Source organism: Python bivittatus, unplaced genomic scaffold (genome assembly GCF_059951505.1).
Source record: "Python bivittatus isolate LINGU-HERP-01145 unplaced genomic scaffold, Pbiv_v1 ctg000700_np1212, whole genome shotgun sequence".
Taxonomy (NCBI): Eukaryota; Metazoa; Chordata; class Lepidosauria; order Squamata; family Pythonidae; genus Python; species Python bivittatus.
In genome coordinates this window covers 73,008,384-73,032,460 of record NW_028277098.1, presented here as the reverse complement: position 1 = coordinate 73,032,460, position 24,077 = coordinate 73,008,384, and the positions used below count along the sequence as shown (strand labels likewise).

The window sequence follows — 24,077 nt, the reverse complement described above, 5'->3', positions numbered from 1 at the left end:
GAAAGGAGCACGGTCTTCCTCGCCGTAATGGTCTCCAGACGGCTGAGGATAATGCGGCGGTTGGCAGGCCAGCTCCCCTCGGGCGAAGGAAGCCATTCTAGAACCATCTCCGTGGAGACGCGGCTCGCTCGTGCCATTATCCACGGCGGCCAGAACGCGCCTTCCTGCAATTCCCGGCAGCGGCGGAGAAACGGAAGAACTTGAACGTTCCGCGGAAACGGAAGCCTGTCCCGGGAGGGAGATGGCGGCGCTGGTGAGAGTCGTGGTGAGTCGCGTGCATGACCTGTCTTTGGGAGCTTCTTTCATAAAAGTAGCCGGGCCGCTGCTCCTGAGGGACGGACGGTCCGCTGTTTAGAGGCTTCCCAAGGGGTTGCTTGGGGTAGGTCGGTCATCCTTGTTGCTCGGTCAAGAGCGAACCGGGTGTATGAATTGCAACCCCACGCCGTAGGATCGGTTTCATGGTTGGAAAGCTGCGAGTCGGAGGAAAGAAGGGGGCTGCCGGCCTAAGTACGTTCCCCTGATTTCTCAGAACTGTGGGGTCGCCGTGGGAGTCCTGTCGCTGTGAAATAACTTTTGCTGGGGAGGAGGAGGAAGAAGAGTTCATAACCTGTATGAGGTTGAGGCTAAACTAATCCATTCCCACACCTTGGGTAGTGTTTCAAACATAACGCAGAACTACTGAGTTGAACAGTAATTGTCATAAAAATTAAAACATTTAATTCTATATCTCTATCATACTGATGAACATTGATCATTTTTGTTTTGAAATATCAATGGAGATGGTTAATTCTGCACTCATTTGGCACTCCCACTATTTTCATGTCTGTATTCCTCTAACCACTTTTATGTTGGTTCTCCCTTGTGCCTGCTAGTTGCTCAATAGTAGCAGCTCATATGCTTCCTTGGACCTTCTTATAGCAGCCATGATCATTAAAGGGCTAGAAGAAATACTAACATTTATCTTCATTTACCTTTGGCAAGGCAGGTTGTCCATATTATGCCACACTAGTTAATGTGTGATATAAATATATATTAGTGAGTATGATGTGCACACACACAGTCTAGAGGCAGAGAATAATTTTACTAAACTAAATCACCTAGATCCAGTTATAATTGCCTCAGTTAATATCTGTTGTGTCCAATGCTCCTTTATACTTTCCCTAATACTGCAGTTAATGGAAGTGGGTCTTTCTGTATTCAGTATGTGACTATCTTATTATCACTGCAATTACAACCTTCATGTTTAGCTTTATATTATGAGATATTTTGGTTCAAGCTCTAGCTGGTTGTAATTGATACTGAATCCTTAATGATGCTATTTTATGGAAGCTATATCTTGTGGGAATTTTTTTGCATGCTTTGATTATCACTATTAATGGCTATGCAGCATTTTTAATTATGCTAGTATCTTATTTCATTTTAGTTTTCTCAGAATCTAATAGGCTTTTCCCCCAAAGTTAATTGTTTTATTGCATTATAAAAGATAATACATTATAGAATACAGTTTATAGCTGAGTACAGTGGTATTTCTACAATAGCAACTAGAAACCTTCTTGATCTAGCTGGTGTTATTCACAGCTGATAACCTATTGAATAATTTATAATCTTTATGAAATTACTATTGTCTTAAAATGAGTGTTCCTTTTTAGAGTATAATTTGGTGGCAGGATGACTTAGACATGTATCACAACTACAATAGGGTGCATGTCTATGTGTAGTTAATGTAAATAGATATATTAGTGCAGAAAAGAATATATAATTATTTTCATGTATCATTGCATGCTATTCCATTAAAAAGATTAAATGTTTTTTCTGAGATTCATGAGATGAATGCATGCCAAAAAACCCCCCAACTTAACAACGTTAAACATACACTGAAAAGTTAATGGAATACAAATCTGAGTAATAATTTGTCACTTTGAACTGCAATTGAATATCTTAAGAATTCATACGGTTGAAATATTCAAAATCTTCAGAAAACCAGTACATTTATTCTGTACTGAATTATGGAAACATGGAACTAAAACATATATTATGTTGAATTTAAATTCTGTTCCAAATGAGTGACCACTGGTATACATTCCCTTTCATTTTTTTCTTCTAGATACACCGCACTAGAGAACCTCATTGGATTGCATTATGCAGTGGACTGATACAAACAACATTAGCTCAACAGCAGTGGGGCAGGTTGCTCCATGGTTCTCTCCAGGTAGGAGCTCAACCATAATGGGACAGAATGCTCCATGGAACTTGCTCGATAACATTTCTTTATTGATTTATCATATTTATATAGCCGCCCATCTCACATAAAGTAACTCTGGGTGGTGTACAATAATTAAAAACAATAAATACACAAAAACAATTACAAGTAATAAACTATAAAAGCACATAGAACAGGAGGGGACAATACTGATAAGGGAGCCATCGCAAAATCTCCCCAGTCCCCTGGGACACCTAGGCCTGATCACATAGCTAGGTCTTGAGGGACTTGTGGAATGTTAAGAGGGATGGAGCTAATCTCACTTCTAGGGGGAGTAGATTCCACAAGGTGGGCGCCATGGCAGAGAAGGCCTCCTGGGACCCGCCAAATGTAATTTCCTGGCAGATGGGACCTGCAGCATGCCTTCTCTGCCATACTTGATGGGACAGGCAGATGTAATTGGGGAGAGGTGGTCCCTCAGGTTACCTGGCTCCATGCCATGAAGGGCTTTAAAGATCAAAACCAGCACCTTGAATTGGACCTGGAAGCAAACTGGCAACCAATGCAACTCGCGGAGCAGAGGTGTAACATATACTGCCCTAGGGGCCCACCCTGTGGGCACACATAACTGCCCATGCCGCTGCATTTTGCATCAGCTGAAGCTTCTGGGTACTCTTCAAGGGCAGCCCCATGTAGAGCACATTACAGAAATCCAGACGGGAGGTAACTAGGCCATGAGTGACAGTGAACAGGTCCCTCTAATCTAGGAATGCGCACAACATGAAGCTCTGCAAAGGCCCTCCTAGACACAACTGTCACCTGCTTTTTGAGCAGGAGTCGTGAGTCCAGGAGGAACCCCAAATTGTGCACAGGTCTGTCTGGGGCAGTGTGACCCCATTCCATACCAAAGATGGCATAGCCCTAGCACCAGAAGGCCCCAAAACCCAAAGCCACTCAGTCTTGCCAGGGTTCAGTTGAAGCCTGTTGTTCCCTATCCAGACCCTCACAGCCTCCAGACACCGGGATAAGACATCTACAGCATCGCTTAATTCACCAGAGGCAGAGATGTATAATTGGGTATCATCAGCATACTGATGATACCTCACCCCATGGTGATGGATGAGCTCACCCAGCAGCCTCATGTAGATGTTAAATAGGAGGGGGGAGAGCACCAAACCCTGCAGCACTCCACATAAGAGGGGCCAAGCGCAGGATCTCTCCTCCCCAACCACCACCAACTGGAATTGGCCCCGGAGGAAGGAGGTGAACCAGCACAACATAGTGCTGCCCACCCCCAATTCTCTGAGCCGATCCAGAAGGACACCATGGTCAATGGTATTGAAAGCCACAGAGAGGTCAAGTAGGGCAAGGATGGATGCACAACCCCCATCCCGCCCTTGCCAGAGATCATAAGTGTGACCAATGCTGTTTCTGTCCCATACCCAGGCCTGAATCCCAACTGAAAGGGATCCAGATAATCCGCTTCAAGGTCCTCTGTTGTGCAACCACCTTCTCAGTCACCTTCCCCAAAAAGGGGAGGTTAGATATTGGACGAAAATTGTCCAGTATAGTGGGGTCTAGCGATGGCCTCTTGTGGAGGGGGCGAACCAAAGCCTCCTTAAGAGGCAAGGGAAGAACCCCCTCTCAAAGACACATTAACCATCGCTAGAACCCCCTCACACAACATTCCCCGGGCCGCTTTAATCAGCCAGGAGGGGCATGGATCTAAAGAGCAAGTGGCTGAGCTCACAGCCCCAAGGACCCTGTCTACTTTCTCAGATCCAACAGATTTAAACTGTTCCCAGAACAGGGCAAGGCTCCTCCCTAGGCATCTCCACCGGACCTGCAGCAAAGCCAATATCCAGCTGAGAATGAATCCGAGTGATTCTATCCAATAGATGCAGGGAAAATTCCTCCGCACATCCCTGCAGAAGGTTCTCTGAGCCATCCTGACCCAGGAGGGCTCGTGTCACCTGAAGCAGGGCTGTGGGGTGGCTATCTGCAGACACAATGAGAGGAGGAGTGACGCTTCACCGCCCTTATCGCCACTAAGTAGGCATGAATAGCAGTTCTAACCCGTGTTCAGTTGAGTTCGTCCCTTGTCGAGCGCCAGCGATGCTCTAGACATCTCTTCTTTCGCTTCTTCTCCCTTAGTCTTCGGTAAACCACGGAGAGTGCCGGGATCCCCAAGAGGAGAGAGGTTGCATGGGCGTGATCTGATCCAAAGCCTCAGCCACCCCTTTATTCCAAGCAGCAACCAAGGCTTCGGATGGACTGTGCAGCAGACCACCAGGAACAAACCCCAGCTCCCTCTGGAACCCATCTGGGTCCATTAGTCACCGGGGGTGAACCAATCTAATGGGTCCGGTCTCCCTGCAATAGATAGTGGCGCTAGAGAATCCCATTGTAATCAGGGTGTGATCTGAACATGACAAGACATGATTTCAGATCACATAGCCACTGCTCCGACAGGAACACCAGATCTGGTGCATGACTGCTGTCCTGTGTTGGGCTCTGGATGATTTGGGATAGGCCCATAGCCATCACGGTGGCCATAAACTCCCGAGCCGCCTCAGACCCCAACCCTAGAGAAGGCAGATTGAAGTCCCCCAAGACCATAAGCCTGGGGAACTCTACTGCCAACCCAGAAATGGCATCAAGGAGCTCAGGCAGGGAAGTTGCTGTGCAGCAGGGGGGCTGGTACAACAGCAGCAGTCCCAACTGATCCCTAAAGCTCAACTTATTACAGGTATAGCTGCAAGAAAGAACTTTATCAAAGTGTACTGTGTTGTTAGGGAATTTTGTGGGAACATTGAAAGAGGTGTTTTCTGTGGCTTTAGTCTGCTGAATAATTTGAGCCTGATCAGGCCTTTATCATTCGTGAAGAGCAGTTTTATCTGCTGTGCTATGCAGAACATTGTTCTTCACTATAAGCTAAAGAATTGAACCTTGTGACAGTATCACACCAAACCTGAAAAAATGCATGCTACATTGGTTAGGAAAGGATAGATTAATGGGAATTAGGAAAATGAAATGTAGGAGTAGGAGGGTCTTGGATAAAAAATTGAGAATTATAGTGAATTGGAGGTAGAGATAACAAAATTTTGGGTAACATGAAAAGGTAATGTTTATGTGAGCCTACAGTGCTTTGACAAGACAGAGGGTTTTTTTTTCTTTCAATGTATATTTGTCATTTTTTTCATTTGTGAACAAATCTGTAATGAGCTCATTTGCATAGAGTTGAAGACTACAGAGGCCTTTCTTATCTCAACTTCTGTGGGTTGACTCCAGTCTGTAACTTTCAGGCTTATGTTACCTCTTAAGCTTACCATGTTTCTCTTCCACACTATTTTTTATAGACATGCTTTTCTTTTTGTTGTCTTATCAGAGACACAACAGTGGCCAGTTACAGTTAACCAAAGTTTGCTGTGGTTTAATACAAAGCATCAGGAACATCAAACAACCAAACAGAACATTTCATCAGACAAAGGTAAGGACAAAGTGAAGTTTTAAATTACCACTATCCTGTTCAGATATATTGGGCAAAGGCTGTGGTCTTATTGGATTTGGAGATTTCTGGATTTGTGTAGGAGATGTGCGCCTAATTTTAGAGGCCACCATTGTAGCTTAATGATTTTCAAAGTGTTTCCCATTTTGTTGGATCTTCATAAGGAAACTGTAATGTAAGGGCTGTTCATGCAATATCCCTGATTCTTGTTGAGTAGTGCTTTGCTCATACTAGAGACAGAGGCACTACCTTAACACTGAAAAGCAGTATAGACAGGGACAGGGGTCTCCAGGGGCCTCTGCAGAGGGGTAGTGGGGATCAGAATGATGCAAATAGTTTTGTGACACAAGCCGTGCCACTTGTTATATGTGTTGTGATGTCACGCACATGCCCAAAAGGGATGGAGCTTCATTATAAAAAAAGACTCTCTTTTGATCATTTTGATGAAAGCAGCAAGAGCTATAGACAGAACTGCAGGTCTTCATGTGTATTTATTGTAACTAGTTAAAACAACAGCTGTCCTAGGCAATTACGCTACCATTGTAGCCAGTGGCAGGTATCTAGTAAGAACATTTCAAGAGGGCCTTCTGAGAGTTCTCCCCATGCAAGGTTAGAGTGGACCAGACAGCAGGCCTTTTTGGTTGTGGCCCCCATGCTTTGGAACTCTCTATCTTCAGAGGTTTGTACAGCAGCCTTTCTCCCAGCCTTTCTTAAGGAGGTCAAATCCACTTTATTTTTCCATTAACCTTAATGCTTTGTGGCATTCTTTTGGGGGAGGTTCTTTTTTCTCAATGTTACTTGATTTTTTAATTTGTTTGATACCATTCCAATTCTCCAGATTGGGGTAGTCTGCAAAACCTAGAAAGTAAATATGAATTCTCTGCTTTCCCAGCAGTAACAGCAGAAGTGCTATTGGAGTTGTGGAGGACTTTTATAAGCCACATACTTTTCCCAATAAATTCTTTCATTCGTATAATGACAAAGTAGGATCCAGATAACTTAGAATACTTTAGAAGTATTTAGAGATGCATTTTGTGAGATTAAGAATAGACAGTGTCTCCTTTATTCTATGTGGGATTTCAAATGATATATAGCTATTGGTGGAGAACAGAAAGGTGATACATTGCTTCTATATTCAGCTACAGATGTGGCCAAAAGGATTGGTACCCCTCCACTTTTTCCCAAAGAATCCCAATTACAAGAATATGTTAAGTCATACATCAAAAGCAAAATGTCTGCTGTATGGAGTGTGGAATGAAGAATGGCAGATGCCATTTATTTGTATCAGTTTCAGCTTATTTCACAGCAAATTGGGATTCAACTTGCACACTCACAGTGCAGTAGGGGCATATATGTGCAATCTAAAACAGATAGGACAGATTGTTGTTGATTCTTCTCTGTGGTCTACATGCATTGGATTCAATGTATAGGTGGAAAGTATCTTTTTGCTTCATTTTTGCAAAAAAGTCATTGGAAGAAAAAAAATAGGAAAATTGCTGCCAATCCAAATCTGGCATTTAGAGCTGAATATAACTTTAACTGTTTAGACATTTATGAATCAAAATGTGAATTTTATAACTTACCTTTTTCCTTTTGTTCTAGGTTTTTAGAGGTTCTGCTCAGCCATCTGAAGAGAAAGTAGGCACTTTCACAAAGATAATAGAAGCAATGGGTTTTACAGGGCCACTAAAATATAAAAAATGGGTAAATATTTTTCTTCTTAAGATTGTTCCTCTTCATAAACTTGTTGCTTGTATTGGTCTAAATTTTGCTGGATCACCAAATTCATAATCCAGAAAGTGATTTCTATATTTTATAGAAATACCATATTCATGCTTATTCAGAAGCATTGAATTATCCTTGGCATACTTTGAGATAAGCATATTTATAGGCCTGCAGCTATTGTACTTGAAGATCAAAATGCTAATTTTGGCTGAATATTTTCTGCATGTCTTCTAGTGACACTACATGCTATGGATTGACTTAACTTTCTTCTTCTTTTCTATCCCTTGAGTGGTCCTTGAGTGGCTTTTAATCATGGTAATGATAGCAGTGTAGAGTACATTAAAAATTGGAAATAAATGTTTTGAGTTTGAAATGGGCTGTATCAACTCTGAGTTCTGGGTCTGAAGCAGATGTTCAGAAGAGCGTGAAACATGGTTGTTCTTATGCTTGGAACCACTCTGGTACAGTTAGAATAGTGTCAGACCTTTCTGTGATGTTGGGACTTTTCATCTCTGTTTTATTCTATCCCCAGGAGCTTGCTGTATAAGGAAACTAAGTTCTTTTTAAAAGGGAGGATTATTCAGCATAGTATTTTATTTATTTTTTTAACTTCTTTCTCTATTGTTTGAACTAATGGACATAATCCTGAGTTTGACCTGCAACTGCTCTGTAATTTATTGACTGTTGCAGTATCTTTATTCTTTCGATAATCATGTGTTCTCCAAGAATATTTATTTCTCTCTGAATTATTCTGTCATCTTTGTGCTGTTCATTCATCTCCTTAGTGAACAGGAATGGTAACATGACAGATGTTATGGTTTCAGTGTCCCAGCCAGTGGTATTCTACTTTCCCTGCATGATTCTGGATCTGCAGTCCTGTGTGTCCTACTGTGGGAATAAGTCCCTTTAATCAATGGGATTGTTTCGGAGTAAATATGATTAGGATTGAATGACACATAATTCAGAGATTAAAAGTTAGAAAGCATTATTTTAATGTATAGATATCTATTTCTGTAAGGATACTGTGCTGAGAAACACATTCTTTGTGAGATATCCCCAATCCTTCCATCAAATAGGTACATGATAAACCATGTGTTTACTCTCTTTTCTGATGTTTTCTGTTTTTCCTTCAGCAGCCTGTTTCAGCCATCTCTTCTGCTTCCTGTTGCAGTCTTCTCTCTCTGTTTACCTTGTTGAGTCTCACATATGGAACTGCTATATTATCAGTCTTGGTGTTCAGCCAAGTTGTTAGAAGCAGCAATTCAGGTCATTGAATCCAAACCTCTGCTTAGTTCAGGAATCCAAATTAAAGGATCCCAGGCAGATAGCTAGCTGTCAGGCCTAGCCCAAGGAACTCCAAGAGACCATGCAAATTCAGTCCAGCTATGTTTATTAGCTACAATCTCTAGCAAGAATCTTCCCAGACTAAAACCCCAGTTCCCAAAGTCCTCCAGCCACAACAGTGTGAATTCCTCAGGGAGGTGTCAGTCTCATCCTTTTGTTCTTCCCACGTGGTTCCGGTGAGCTAAGAAAATGCTTATCTCCCTGAGCTTGGCCTTCATAATTCCATTCCATCACACTAGCCAAGATATCAAGCAGAAATTTTCATATCTTCTGATACTACTTCATTCTTTCAGATGGAGATATTGCAAATTGTATTTGTAACCTGCTGTAAGTCATGTACACTACCACCAAGAACCACAGTTCATTCGCAAAATATCAGCTAGCACTCTGAATTCTGTGTACAGCTTTTATTCTCTAACCACATTGACATATAGCACTAAACCAGGATTAAATAAAACTATAGCCTGTTGAGCAAACCCTAGTGGCTTTGTTCACACAAAGCTAAGCCATAGTGGGTTATTCCACATCTTGCATTAAAAAAAAACACACCTCATTATGGCATAGTATTATGTGTGAACTTGGCTGTCAAGGTGTAATGTTGTTCTGCATCTAATAAAATACTTGACCGATCAAAAGGAAACAGACCTTGATATACAGTAGTAACAGATTAAAGGCTCAGGCCTGGGCTTCAAAAATGATCACAAAGAAACTCCTTTCTGTTAAGGCCCTCAGCTTCAGAAAAGGTTTATGCAGCACAGGAGTGATATGCAAGCATTTTTGGACCCAGAGCAGGTAGACAGATCTTTGATTTGAATGATGTCAGAAAAAGCTTTCACCAGTTAAGAAGTTTTATATTTCCAGAACTTTGAAGAGAGCTTTCATCTTTTTGTTTCTTTTGTTTGAACTGTAGCAAATATAGCAATACAATAGTGGTGGCAATAGTCAGCCCATCTTTGGTGTGTGGAGGTACATGTGTATATTGAGCCAGGTGCTTGAAATGTAATGCAACACTGCAGTGTTGTTTATACCATATTGTTTGTTCTTGAACGTGCCTAAAATCAAAGATTCTTGCTACTTGCCCTTTGTTTAATGTTGTCTAGACAGAAACAGAATTCAAAATGATACTGATAGATTAGAAAAGGGGATGAAAATAACAGTGAAAATTAATAGAGACAAATGTGATGTTATAACAGAGTGAAAATTAATAGAGAAATTATAGGTGGGGGGTGGAGGATCTGATGCTTTTGCCATACTGTTGCTAAGAAACCTCTTCACCATAGTGACACATCCTCTGCCCCTTTTGTAGGTGATGTCATGAGATGTGTACAAAAGGGGTGGGACTTACAATGTAATGCTGTTTTGGTCATTTGGCTCCCCCTTGACCTCCCCCTTGCAGATAACTCTGATAGGGAGTATTGGAAGAATTGATAATGAAGCTCAAGTTCAGATACTTTGGTCACCTAATGCGAAGAGAGGACTCTTTGGAAAAGACCCTGATGCTGGGAAAGATTGAAGGCAAAAGGAGAAGGGGACGGCAGAGGATGAGATGGTTAGATAGCATCACTGAAGTAATGAGCATGAAACTGAGCAAACCCAGGGAGGCACTGAAGGACAGGAAGGCCTGGTGCAATATGGTTCATGGGGTCACGAAGAGTCGGACACAACTTAATGACTAAACAACAACAAATAGTATATATATTGGGATAAATCATGGGATTACAGTTAATCAAAATTTTAATATAAGTTAGCAATGTAACATGGCTGCTAAAAAGGCAAATGCAATTTGAGGATGCATCATTAGAAGTAGTTTTCCAGTTATGGGAAAATAATAGTTTTATTATATTCTGAATGGATTTGGTGTAGTGGTTAAAGCACCAGGCTAGACATTGAGAGACTGAATTCTAGTCCCCGCTTAAACAAAGCCAGCTGCATGACCTTGGGCTGGTCAGTCTCTCTCAGCTCTAGGAAGAAGGCAGTGGCAAATCATTTCTGAAATCTTACCAACAAATGTGCACGGACTTCTCCAGGTAGTTGCCAGGAGTCAACATTGACTCGAAGCCACATGCACACACTTAGGGATTAGACACTACCTTAAGTAATATTCCCAGTTCTAGATGCCACATTTTAAGAAAAATTAAAAGGAACTGGAATAGATTTATATTTGTTGTTCAGTCGTTAAGTCGTGTCCGACTCTTCGTGACCCCATGAACCATATTGCGCCAGGCCTTCCTGTCCTTCACTGCCTCCCTGAGTTTGCTCAGTTTCATGCTCATTGCTTCAGTGATGCTATCTAACCATTGCCGTCCTCTTCTCCTTTTGCCTTCAATCTTTCCCAGCATCAGGGTCTTTTCCAAAGACTCCTCTCTTCGCATTAGGTGACCAAAGTATCTGAGCTTGAGCTTCATTATCAGTCCTTCCAATGAACAATCAGGGTTGATTTCCTTTAAGATTGACTGGTTTGACCTCCTAGCAGTCCAGGGGACTCTTAAGAGTCTTCTCCAGCACCACAGTTCAAAGGCATCAATTCTTCGGCGCTCAGCCTTCTTTATGGTCCAGCTCTCACAGCCATACATTACTACTGGAAAAACCATAGCTTTGACTATGCGGATCTTTGTTGGCAAGGTGACGTCTCTGCTTTTTAATATGCTATCTAGGTTTGCCATAGCTTTCCTCCCAAGGAGCAAGCGTCTTTTAATTTCATGGCTGCAATCTCCGTCTGTGGTGATCTTGGAGCCCAAATAAATGAAGTCTGTTACTGCTTCCATTTCTACTCCTTCTATTTGCCAGGAATTGATGGGTCCAGATGCCATGATCTTAGTTTTTTTAATGTTGAGTTTCAAGCCAGCTTTCACACTCTCCTCTTTCATCCTCATCAAGAGGCGCTTTAATTCTTCTTCACTTTCTGCCATTAGGGTGGTATCGTCTGCATATCTTAGGTTATTGATGATTCTCCCTGCAATCTTTTCCGGCTTGTGATTCTTCCAGCCTGGCATTTCTCATGATGTACTCTGCATATAGGTTAAATAAGCAGGGTGACAGTATACAGCCTTGTCGTACTCCTTTCCCTATTTTGAACCAATCGGTTGTTCCGTGACTGGTTCTAACTGTTGCTTCTTGGCCCGCATACAGATTTCTCAGGAGACAGGTAAGATGGTCTGGTACCCCCATCTCTTTAAGAATTTGCCACAGTTTGTTGTGATCCACACAATCAAAGGCTTTTGCATAGTCAATGAAGCAGAAGTAGATGTTTTTCTGGAACTCTCGTGCTTTCTCCATGATCCAGCGAATGTTGGCAATTTGATCTCTAGTTCCTCTGCCTCTTCAAAACCCAGCTTGTACATCCGGTAGTTCTCGGTTCATGTATTGCTGAAGCCTAGCTTGTAGGATTTTGAGCATAACCTTGCTAGCATGTGAAATGAGTGCAATTGTGCGATAGTTTGAGCATTCTTTGGCATTGCCCTTCTTTGGAATTGGAACGTAAACTGACCTTTTCCAATCCCGTGGCCACTGTTGCGTTTTCCAAACTTGCTGGCATATTGAGTGCAGCGCTTTAACAGCATCATCTTTTAGTATTTTAAATAACTCAGCTGGAATACTGTCATCTCCACTAGCTTTGTTGTTAGCAATGCTTCCTAAGGCCCACTTGACTTCACTCTCTAGGATGTCTGGCTCAAGGTCAGTGACCACACCAGCATGGACATCAGGGACATTAAGATCTTTCTTGTATAGTTCTTCTGTGTATTCTTGCCACCTCTTCTTAATCTCTTCTGCTTCTGTTAGGTCCCTGCCTTTTTTGTCCTTTATCATGCCCATCTTTGCACTAAATGTTCCTTTGATATCTCCAATTTTCTTGAAGAGGTCTCTAGTCTTCCCCATTCTATTGTTTTCCTCGATTTCTTTGCATTGTTCATTTAAGAAGGCCTTCTTATCTCTCCTTGCTATTCTCTGGAAATCTGCATTCAGTTGCTTATATCTTTCCCTTTCACCCTTGCTTTTCACATTCCTTCTTTCCACAGCTATTTGTAATGCCTCATCAGACAGCCATTTTGCTTTCTTGCATTTCTTTTTCCTTGGGATGGTTTTAGTTGCTGCCTCCTGTACAATGTTACGGACCTCCGTCTATAGTTCTTCAGGCACTCTGTCTACCAAATCTAATCCTCTAAATCTATTCATCACCTTCACTGTGTACTCACAAGGAATATGATCTAAGTCATACCTGAGTGGTCTAGTGGTTTTCCCTACATTCTTCAATTTAAGCCTAAATTTTGCAGTAAGAAGCTCATGATCTGAGCCACAGTCAGCTCCTGGTCTTGTTTTTGCTGTCTGTATAGAGCTTCTCCATCTTTGGCTGCAAAGTATGTAATCAATCTGGTTTCGGTATTGACCATCTGGTGATGTCCATGTGTAGAGTCGTCTCTTGTGTTGTTGGAAAAGAGTGTTTGCTATGACTAGCTCGTTCTCTTGACAGAATTCTATTAGCCTTTGCCCTGCTTCATTTTGTGCTCCAAGGCCAAACTTGCCTGTTATTCCGATTACTCCTTGACTTCCTACTTTAGCATTCCAATCCCCTATGATGAAAAGGACATCTTTTTGGTGCTAGTTCTAGAAGGTGTTGTAGGTCTTCATAGAACCGGTCAACTTCAGCTTCTTCAGCATCAGTGGTTGGGGCATAGACTTGGATTACTGTGATGTTGAATGGTTTGCCTTGGATACACACTGAGATCATTCTGTCGTTTTTGAGGTTGTACCCCATTACTGCCTTTCCCACTCTCTTATTGACTATGAGTGCAACTCCATTTCTTCTAAGGGTTTCTTGGCCACAGTAGTAGATATAATGGTCACCTGAATTAAATTCACCCATTCCCGTCCATTTCAGTTCGCTGATTCCCAAGATGTCAACGTTCAATCTTGTCATCTCATGTTTGACCACATCCAGCTTGCCTTGGTTCATAGATCTTACATTCCAGGTACTTATACAATATTGTTCTTTACAGCATCGGACCTTCTTTTCGCTTTCAGATACATCCACAGCTGAACGTCCTTTCGGCTTTGGCCCAGCCGCTTCATTCTTTCTGGAGCTACTTGGAAATGCCCTCCGCTCTTCCCCAGTAGCATATTGGACACCTTCCGACCTGAGGGGCTCATCTTCCAGTGTCATATCTTTTAGCCTTTTAACATTGTCCATGGGGTTTTCTTGGCAAGGATACTGGAGTGGGTTGCCATTTCCTTCTCCAGTGGACCACATTTTGTCAGAACTCTCTGTCATGACCTGTCCGTCTTGGGTGGCCCTGCACGGTATAGCTCATGGCTTCACTGAGTTACGCAAGCCCCTTTGCCACAACAAGGCAGTGATCCATGAAGGGGAGATTTATATTGTTTTTATATAAATCAGATAAGGTAACTGGAAATTAAGTCTTTCAAGGAAAGACTAAGGGTATTGTATCTGTTAGGTTTCTTGAGAAGATTATACCACTTTTTATGTACCTGAAGGGATGCTTCAGATAAAGTCAAGAATGTTTACTGTCATTGAATCATAGAGCTGGAAGGGACCTAGAGGTTAGCAAGTCCAACAAGTGCACACTGCAGGATTCACTACACTATCCCTGATAGATGACTATCTAGCCACAGAGTGCAGGACAGGGAGTAATGCTCTTAAGTTAAAGGAAAGCAGATTCCAGTTAAGTAATAGGATAAAATCCTTATGACGAGAATATTTCAATTTGGATTCTTGAACTTGATTCTTGGAGTTGGACTCAGTGGTGTAAATGACCCTTCTGCTTTTGTGATGATGATGTCAATGAAGAATTGGCATGTTTAGAATAGGAAAAAATTATAATAAGATCAGATGAGTGATTTCTCAATACAATTATGCAAACACATTGATTATGAATTTGCCTGCCTGATCTGTAGTTATAATGGAAGAGGATTGTTAATGCTTTAAAACTCAGTGTAATTATTCAAAATTCTCTTAAATTCAGTTTAGATTGGGAAGCTAAACGACTTAGAGATTAAATGCATTTGAAAGAATCTGATAGTGAAAATGGAATATTGCTAATTAAGTTATTCTAAACTGAATATTGAATCAAAGGAAATGTAACTAGTTTAATATATTTTGGTGCAATAATTCATATTTAGCTAATAATAAACAATATATTTGAATATCTAAAAATGTAGAGGAACATTTGTATATTTCTTTTGTTGAAGAAGTTTCTTTAATGAAAAATAGTAATGATATAACATTGTTTCAAGCGTCATTGTCTTTTCTATTCAGAAAATTAGAATAGCAGCACTGCGCATGTACACATGTTGCGTGGAGAAAATAGACTATGAAGAATTCTTTAACAGTAAGTTCTCTATCTCTTCTCTTTTGTTCTCTTCTTTTATATCTCTATCCTGTGATTATGACAGAAATAGGATCGCTTACAAAACTCAGATCTTGCCACTTGCCTCCTCTGAGTTGCTGTGAAACAAGGACAATTACACACATATTGCATACTGAAAAGGAGATGAAAGAGATTATTTATATCTAATCAACATCTTCTTTAAATCAAGTATATATATATAAAAAACTTGTTACAAGTAATCAGGGCACTGATTTCTCTGTTCACTGAGGTTAACAAATTTTATTCTAAGGCATAAGCTTTTGTGAGCTGCTGCTCACTTCATCAGATACATGGAATAGCTTAACTGAGGTAAGATACATTGGGATGGAGGAGGGAGACAGGTCAGTTATGCAGATGAAGGTTTCATGGGAGATAGATTACAAGTACTTTATCAATTATCAGTTGTAATGTGTTAAAATCTATTATGATTCTTCACACCCCTATCACTTTCTCTCACTCTCAGCCAGTAAAGAACCCATTATTTTGAGAGTTTAGAACAAAGGACCCAAACTGGTTGAGCGAATGGGTAGGCTTGGTGTTTCAAGGGCATGTCATGTATACTCAGAGAAAATGGCTGCCATGGTAGAAGTTGCCTGTTCACAAAATGGCTGTGTGGTGGGTGTGGTTTGTCATACAGCACTACTTTATCAAAAGGCAAATTGCTGAGCCCAACATATTCCCTACTGACTCAAACATTAAAATACTGACTCACCATGTTAATATACATGGAAGTTTTTATCCACCACCACCACCACCAGTTCCTCCAAAGCTCTAATCTCCTCCAGCTCCTCTCAAGTTTCATAGGCTTATGTGAAACCTAGTTACCCAAGAATTATCTTGGGTATGCACATGCATATGTACAGACTTTCCTCTGTGTATATGCAGTGGATGGGTGTGCAAGCCAATTTGTGTATCTTTTTAATATGTTAATAAGGTTAAAATGTTAACTTTAAGTAGTGAAATATGTTTGCACTCATCACATTCATTTTTAAGGATTACAGATGCCTGACACTTTCAACTCTTGGTTTTTAATAGCACAGCTTCATGTCTGGTAAGTAAAGCTCTTTAAAGTTACATTTACTACAACTTTTATATCAAGGAAAGGAGAAACCTCTCACTGCTCGTGACAAAAATATTGGGCTAAACCATGTTAATTTGTGCGATTTTTAAAAAAAACAGATCAAAGAAGCATGCTATTTCTAATAGTTTCTTAACTTTACTAGTCTGAAAGCTTCATTCTTTTAAAGGCTTCATTCAGCCTGAATGGAAAGGTCTTTTATTTATCTGTTTTTAAGAAAAGCTCACATTTACGTAAAAGTGGTTTGAATTGTGAGAACTTGTGGTGACTTGACTTACTAGTTGTCAGAAGCCTTTAACAAATTATAGCACTGACATTTACATTTGCACCTCTAAAATGTATGTACAGGTTAAATGAGTGCCAAGTTGGTTTCATGCAGAATATTTAACACCTCAAAGTGAGTTTTTCCTTCATTAGTTAAATAACCATCCAAGAAAAATAACTAGGCAAAACCTAATTTTCATCTAAAGTTAGGTGCTTGAAAAGGTCAGAATGATAGAATAGTGATATTAAAGAAAGGAAATTATTTTCCAGTGGTTTGCCTTTCTAGAAGCTAATAGCGTTAGATTTAAATTTATCCACCTAGCTACCAGAAGACCAAATGCTTCATTTCTCCTTCTCCAACCTTTTCCCATTACTTCAGAGTTGTAAAAATATTGTGAGTTTTATTTTAATAATATATTCCATTGTTTTACAATAAATGTTTAGGTGGTAAGTAATTCTAAAAACAATGAATTTCTTATGCTTATTATTAAACATATTTAATAAAAACCTTTATTGGAATATGTTATCATGTAAAAAAAATCTGCTGTGACTTTTTAAAAAAAATGTTCCTGTTCTTTTCTGTTTTCATAAACATATAAATGCAATTCTGTATGTTTACTTAGCATTACCTTTCATGTAGGTTAGCAATACCAATTCTCAAGTTAGTGAACATTAGTATGAAGCCTTATTTTAAAAATAATGGTTTGGCTATTCTCATACTTTTGAAGGTGGGTAATATTAAACAAATAATCGTTGCAGTTTTTTTTGTCAAACAAGTAATTTTTGAATAATGAGTTAAAAGCAGATGATAGGTTAAAAAAAATATCAAGGATATCCTTTTTATAGTGAAGGACATATAAGAACAGATATTTGAATTAAAAATCTAAATTTGTTTTAGAAAAAAGTCACTATTTCCTGTTCTGCTAAATTTATCAGAATCAAAGTAGTTTAGCAATATATACAGGTGAAACTCGAAAAATTAGAATATCGTGCAAATGTACATTTATGTCAGTACGGCAACTCAAAAGGTGAAACCAATATATGAGATAGACGCATTACATGCAAAGCGTGATATGTCAAGCCTTACTTTGGTATAATTGTGATGATTATGGCGTACAGCTTATGAAAACCTCAAATTCACAATCTCAGAAAATTAGAATATTACATGACATCAATAACACAAGGATTGGAAATAGAACCATATCGGACCTCTGCAAAGTATAAGCATGCATATGTACTCAGTACTTGGTTTGGGCCCCTTTTGCAGCAATGACTGCCGCAATGCGGCGTGGCATGGATGCTATCAGCCTGTGGCACTGCTGAGGTGTTATGGAAGACCAGGATGCTTCAATAGCGGCCTTCAGCTCCGCTGCATTGTTCGGTCTCATGTCCCTCATCTTTCTCTTGGCAATGCCCCATAGATTCTCTATGGGGTTCAGGTCAGGCGAGTTTGCTGGCCAATCAAGCACAGTAATCCCATAGTCATTGAACCAGGTTTTGATCCTTTTGGCAGTGTGGGCAGGTGCCAAGTCCTGCTGCAAAATGAAGTCAGCATCCCCATAAAGCTCGTCTGCGGAAGGAAGCATGAAGTGCTCCAAAATCTCCTGGTAGACAGCTGCGTTGACCCTGGACTTAATGAAGCACAGTGGACCAACACCAGCAGATGACATGGCTCCCCAAATCAACACAGACTGTGGAAACTTCACACTGGACTTCAAGCATCGTGCATTGTGTGCCTCTCCATTCTTCCTCCAGACTCTGGGTCCTTGGTTCCCAAATGAGATGCAAAAGTTGCTCTCATCAGAAAAGAGGACTTTGGACCACTGGGCAACAAACTAGTTCTTTTTTTCTGTAGCCCAGGTAAGACGCTTCTGACATTGTTTGTTGTTCAGGAGCGTCTTGACAAGAGGAATATGACATTTGAAGCCCATGTCCAGGATCCGTCTGTGTGTGGTGGCTCTTGATGCACTAACTCCAGCCTCAGTCCACTCCTTGTGAAAGTCCCCAACACTTTTGAATGGCCTTTTCCTGACAATCCTCTCCAGGCTGCGGTCATCCCTGCTGCTTGTGCACCTTTTTCTAACACACTTTTCCCTTCCACATAACCTTCTATTGATGTGCTTTGATACAGCACTTTGGGAACATCCAACTTCTTTTGCAATTACCTTTTGGGGCTTTCCCTCCTTATAGAGGGTGTCAATGATGGTTTTCTGCACAACTGTCAGGTCAGCAGTCTTTCCCATGCTTGTGATTCCTACTGAACCAGCCTGAGAGACCATTTAAAGGCTCAGGAACCCTTTGCAGGTGTTATGGATTCATTAGCTGATTAGAGTGGGACACTTTGAGCCTAGAATATTGAACCTTTTCACACTATTCTAATTTTCTGAGATTGTGAATTTGGGGTTTTCATAAGCTGTACGCCATAATCATCATAGTTATACCAAAGTAAGGCTTGAAATATCTCACTTTGCATGTAATGCGTCTATCTCATATATTGGTTTCACCTTTTGAGTTGCCGTACTGACATAAATGAACATTTGCATGATATTCTAATTTTTCGAGTTTCACCTGTACAACTTCAACTTCAAGAAAAATGTGCTTCATCAGTTAACTCCTAGGATTCCCAGGAAGCATGGCTGATAGGAGTGGTAGAAGGAAGTTAGTACCACAGGTTGCCTACTCCAGTTCCAACTTTTGTAGCCTTGCTGCCTAGGTCTGCCCAGGGCTTCAATTCCAGGATTGCCTGGAATTCATTGAAGGAGGAGGTCGGTTAATGTATGGAAAGAAAATACATTGATAAATATTGATATATGCAAGAGTGATTGATTTGTCAGGTATAGAGAGAGAAGTCAGCACTAGGTCAAATGGTAAAATCTTTGTTGATGAACTGAGAAGCTCTATAAACAATGACATATGAATTTGGAAAGATGGATATCAAAGCAAGCACACTTTGGTTTCTAAATTGTATGATAATACGGTAGGACTTTCGCTTAAGAAATTAATAAGTGGGTAAAGAAAAACTTCAAAAACTTACATTATAAAGATACTTTGGCAGTTTACTAACTGAATGTTTAAACATAGCCTTATGGTAATGAATAAAAGTTTTGCAGCTGTGTTGATCTGGTTAGAAAGTCTGTCATTTTAACCTCAAGTGGCAGTTACTGTAAATGGGATACTGACTCCAATTTCCATGACCTCATTCAGGGTGTTGCTAAATTGCTGTGTGACAGCACAATGCATCTAAATCCTCTGCAACTTTTCAAGCATTGGGTTAAGGGCAGGCTGGGAATTACTGTACTTGATTTTTATTCCATGAGTGATAATTGTATTGGTTTCTGTGATTTTTATTAGGACTATGCAGTGCTTTATCTTTGGTTCCAGAAAAGTGTGTCAGGAGTGTGTAGGGCCACCAGTTTGCAGCTCTTTAAAGCAGACCTATATTTTCCCAGGATTGTGCAGCAGGCAGCTATTTTAAAGAGTTGCTGGCAGATGCTGTGTTTGCACTCCTACTCTTTGAAACACTTTTTTTTTTAACATTTTACACAATTGGAGGAGTTGCAGATTATCAGGCACAGTAGCTGTAGGTGTGTGCTTCTATCCCTCCAGTTAGCTGGTATTAGTTTAGTGGCACAAAGATTTGGAACATTTGTAAACATCTTGTGGTAGTATTGTGCTCCAGTTGGAAGCTGTGTCCGATGCAGGGCTGGACCAAGGCAGCGCGCTGGAGGTAGATCCCAGGAAGAGAACTGTCCCTGCTCGTTATTACGAAGAGATGGATTTTGGTGTGAGGCAGCATTCTGCAACAGTCACTTCTATCCTGGCTCAGCAGCAGAGACGGTTCACTGGAAGTCTACCATTTTGAAGACCTCAGCAAGCCAGCAAGAATTTACTGATTCCCTGGCAGCTGTGCGTTGTTAGTTAGAGGTGCAAATGCTAGATCCATCCAAGTTCTGTGGCTGCCTGAGCATTGGTTTCCAGCATTTGCAGCTACAGTCCTCCCTGTCATGCTTATTTTGGAGATTGATTTATCAGTCAGTTTAGATTCATCTCCAGCTTATTTGTTGAACTTTTTGCTGGACTCTTTGTTCAGCTGCTTGTTGGACTATAAGATCCTTCAGGACTTTGGTGATGCCCTGCATTGGGGGTAGGAGTTTGTGTGGCAGCAGCTGCTGGCTCTGGCAGTTAGGAGTGGTGTGATATTGTCAAGATCCTGCCCCAGTGCCTAAAGGCTTTTGGGGTCTGGATGGGGAGGGACAGACTTACAGTGGTGCTTAAAAATTTTTGTACCCTTCTGAATTTTCAGTATGTCTGCATAAATATGACCTAAAATGTGATCTGTTCTCCACACAAATCCTAAAACTAGATAAAAAGAACCCAGTTAAACAAATGAGTGAAAAAACATTACACTTGTTCATTTATTGAGGAAAATGATCCAAAGCTACATATTTGTGTGTGGCAAAAGTATGTGAACCTTTGCTTTCAGTAACTGGTGCATCCCCTTGGGCAGCAATAAGTGCAACTAAACATTTCCAATAATTGTTGATCAGTCCTGCTCATCAGCTTGGAGGAAGTTTAGCCCATTCCTCCTTACAGAACAGCTTCAACTCAGAGATGTTGGTGGGCTTTCTCTCATAAACTGCCTGCATCAGGTCCTTCCACAGTTCTGTAGGATTAAGGTCAGGACTTTAACTTGGCCATTCCAAAACATTAACTTTCTTCTGCTTTAACCATTCTTTGGTCATGCGACTTGTGTGTTTTGGGTCGTTGTCTTGCTGCATGACCCACTTTCTCTTGAGCTTCAGTTCACAGACAGATACCCTGATATTTTCCTGTAGAATTTGCTGGTACAATTCAGAATTCCCAATTCCATCAATGATGGCAAGCTGTCCTGGTCCAAAGGGAACAAAGCAGGCCCAAACCATGACACTGCCACTACCATGTTTCACAGATGGGATAAAGATCTTATGCTGGAATGCAACATTTGCCTTTCGTCAAACAAAACACTTTTCATTCAAGCCCAAAAGTTCTATTTTGGCCTCATCTGTCCACAGAACATTCTTCCAATAACCTTCTGGTTTATCCATGTGGTCTTTCACAAACTGTAGATATGCAGCAATGTTCATTTTGGAGAGTAGTGGCTTTTCTCCTTGCAACCCTGCAATGCACACCATTGCTGTTCAGTGTCTCCTGGTAGTGGTAGACGTTACCCTGGGGTCCTCTGAGACCTCCCAGAATATTACATGCCTTACTCTTGGTGTGATCTTGGTTGGTCAACCACTCTTGGGGAGGGTAACCATGGTGTTGAATTGCTTCCCTTTGTACACAATCTGCCTGACAGTGGACTGGTGGAGTTCAAATTCTTTGAAAATAGTTTTGTAACCTTTTCCAGCCTGATCAGCATCAACAACTGTTTTTTGAAGGTCCTCAGAAGTCTCCTTTGTTCAAACCATGACATGTACCTGTGTTGTGAAGAATAGACTTCAATAGTGAATCCCCAGAATTCTGTTCTTTAAATAAGGCAGGGCCTCCCACACTCACACCTGATTATCATCCCATTGATTGAAACACCTGACTCTAACTTCCCCTTCAAATGAACTGATAATCCTGAGATTCACATACTTTTGTCACACACAAATATGCACAGTGTGCTCTACACAGGGCTGCCGTTGAAGACTACTTGGAAGCTGCAGCTGATTTAGAATGCCATGGCACAGCAGTTATGGGCACAACTCAATATGCTCATATAACCCCTTTTATGGTTGCTGATAAGCTTCCAGGTGCAATTCAAGGTCCTCATTGTGACTTATAAAGCCTTTTATTATATAGCACCTGGTTATCTGCGGGACCGTCTTTCTCCCATTGTTTCTGCCCATCAGCAAGATCTGATAGAGTGGGCATGCTCCAGGTCTTATCTTTAAAACAGTGCCATTTGATATTGATCTAACAGAAACTCTAGCATTAAGTCTTTTCTCTAGGAGGAACATTTTTATTTTGTCAATCTGCAAAAATTTATAACAATGGACCAAGAGGGCGAAATAACCATTTCTTATCCATTTGAATTATATTCCCTACCCTTGATTCATGCTAGTTTAATTAAGTGTCTGTATCTGATACCACATGTACAGTGTTTTCAAAATACTATCAAAATCCCAAATTTGGAATAACCCATGCAGAACAAATACCATTTTTAATACACTGAATTGTGAACTTTGAGTGTGACATTGTTTCGGCACAGAGATTGAAAGTCCTTGGTATATATACCAGATTTGTTCTCTTTTTCAAAGGAATCTATTCTTTCTTTGAAAGAAGTGATTCTCTTCCGGTTTTGTATCAAAAAGATATATAGTAACCCTACGCATTCTTATTTTAGCAGACAAATAGCTTGCTATCCATGTTTAGTTGAATATTAGTTCTAATTAATTGAATCTGTGGCTCCATCTTAACACATATTTACCTGGAATTAAACTTTAGTTGAAAACAACTGGAGTTCTGACTACATGTGCCTAAGAGTGAGATTCTGGATGGGTTTTCTCTGCTGTCTTTTTGATCATTTATTTACTATTGCAGCCCTATAGCTGGGAAGACAGCTAAAAGGGATAAGATAATTTAATCATCCACTTTTCTATGATCTGTGGAATGCTCTATAGGTAGTGGTATCATTTTATCTCCCATAGTGATTTTTACTGTGTACTATTAAAATCAGGATTTTTACCAGCATCTTGAAATTTGCTTCATTTTTGGTTTATTTTCTTATCAATATATTTTTTGTCTTTATCTTTGTGTGTGTATTTAAAATATTTGATTTGCTTTCCTCTAGGATGTGCTTAGTACGAATGAAGCAAGAGGGCCGAACAGGAAAATACATGTGTCACTATATAGTATATGCTATGTGGGAAGATGCTGAGCAACGTGGGAAGGTTATGGGGGTGAGTATTTCTTGATATGGATTCATTTATCACTTAAGTATCTTCTTCATTCTACTTTGTTCAAGAATACACATATAAAAGTATGGGCAAAAGGAGAAGAGGACGGCAGAGGATGAGATGGTTAGATAGCATCACTGAAGCAATCATGAAACTGAGCAAACTCAGGGAGGCAGTGAAGGACAGGAAGGCCTGGCGCAATATGGTTCATGGGGCCACGAAGAGTCGGACACGACTTAACGACTGAACAACAACAACAAATGTGGAGAAAAAAATTGGAGGATGATTGACAGCTAATGTCTAGTATGAATAATAGCAGCATCTCCTGGATGGGCAAGAAGCCCAGACTGGCAAATTGCATCATCATAGTTCAAGCCCTGCCCCTTTTCTACATGTGTCATGATGTTCCACGCCCCCCTCCCCAAAAGGCAGTGGTTATAGCACAATGTTGTTTTCATTATTCTCATGGAGATGGTGAGATGTTGCTAGTAGAAAGTACCAGATTTTTTTAAACTTGAAATTTTTCATGGGGTTCTATAGGGCTTTTTACTGCTGTATTTATAACACCCAATGCTGTATCTCATATATGAAAATACTATTCTGTTACAAATTTGCCTTTACTTTGTAATGTAGTATTATAACAGTTTTGGCC

The 24,077-nt window shown here is 40.5% G+C and overlaps 1 protein-coding gene across 2 annotated transcripts in view; it reads left to right on the top strand.

The window, feature by feature from the left end:
* Positions 1-24,077, top strand: part of UQCC1 (ubiquinol-cytochrome c reductase complex assembly factor 1) — a 47,657-nt gene continuing 23,580 nt past the window's right edge. Inside the window, exons 1-7 of one of the 2 annotated variants that reach the window (XM_088128515.1) lie at positions 1-265; positions 2,105-2,209; positions 5,589-5,690; positions 7,311-7,412; positions 15,049-15,121; positions 16,154-16,211; positions 23,320-23,428. In XM_088128515.1, the coding sequence (XP_087984641.1) occupies positions 242-265; positions 2,105-2,209; positions 5,589-5,690; positions 7,311-7,412; positions 15,049-15,121; positions 16,154-16,211; positions 23,320-23,428 (573 nt within the window). In that variant the 5' untranslated portion in view covers positions 1-241. The remainder of the gene's footprint in view (positions 266-2,104; positions 2,210-5,588; positions 5,691-7,310; positions 7,413-15,048; positions 15,122-16,153; positions 16,212-23,319; positions 23,429-24,077) is intronic. The other variant, XM_088128514.1, reaches the window with a different exon arrangement.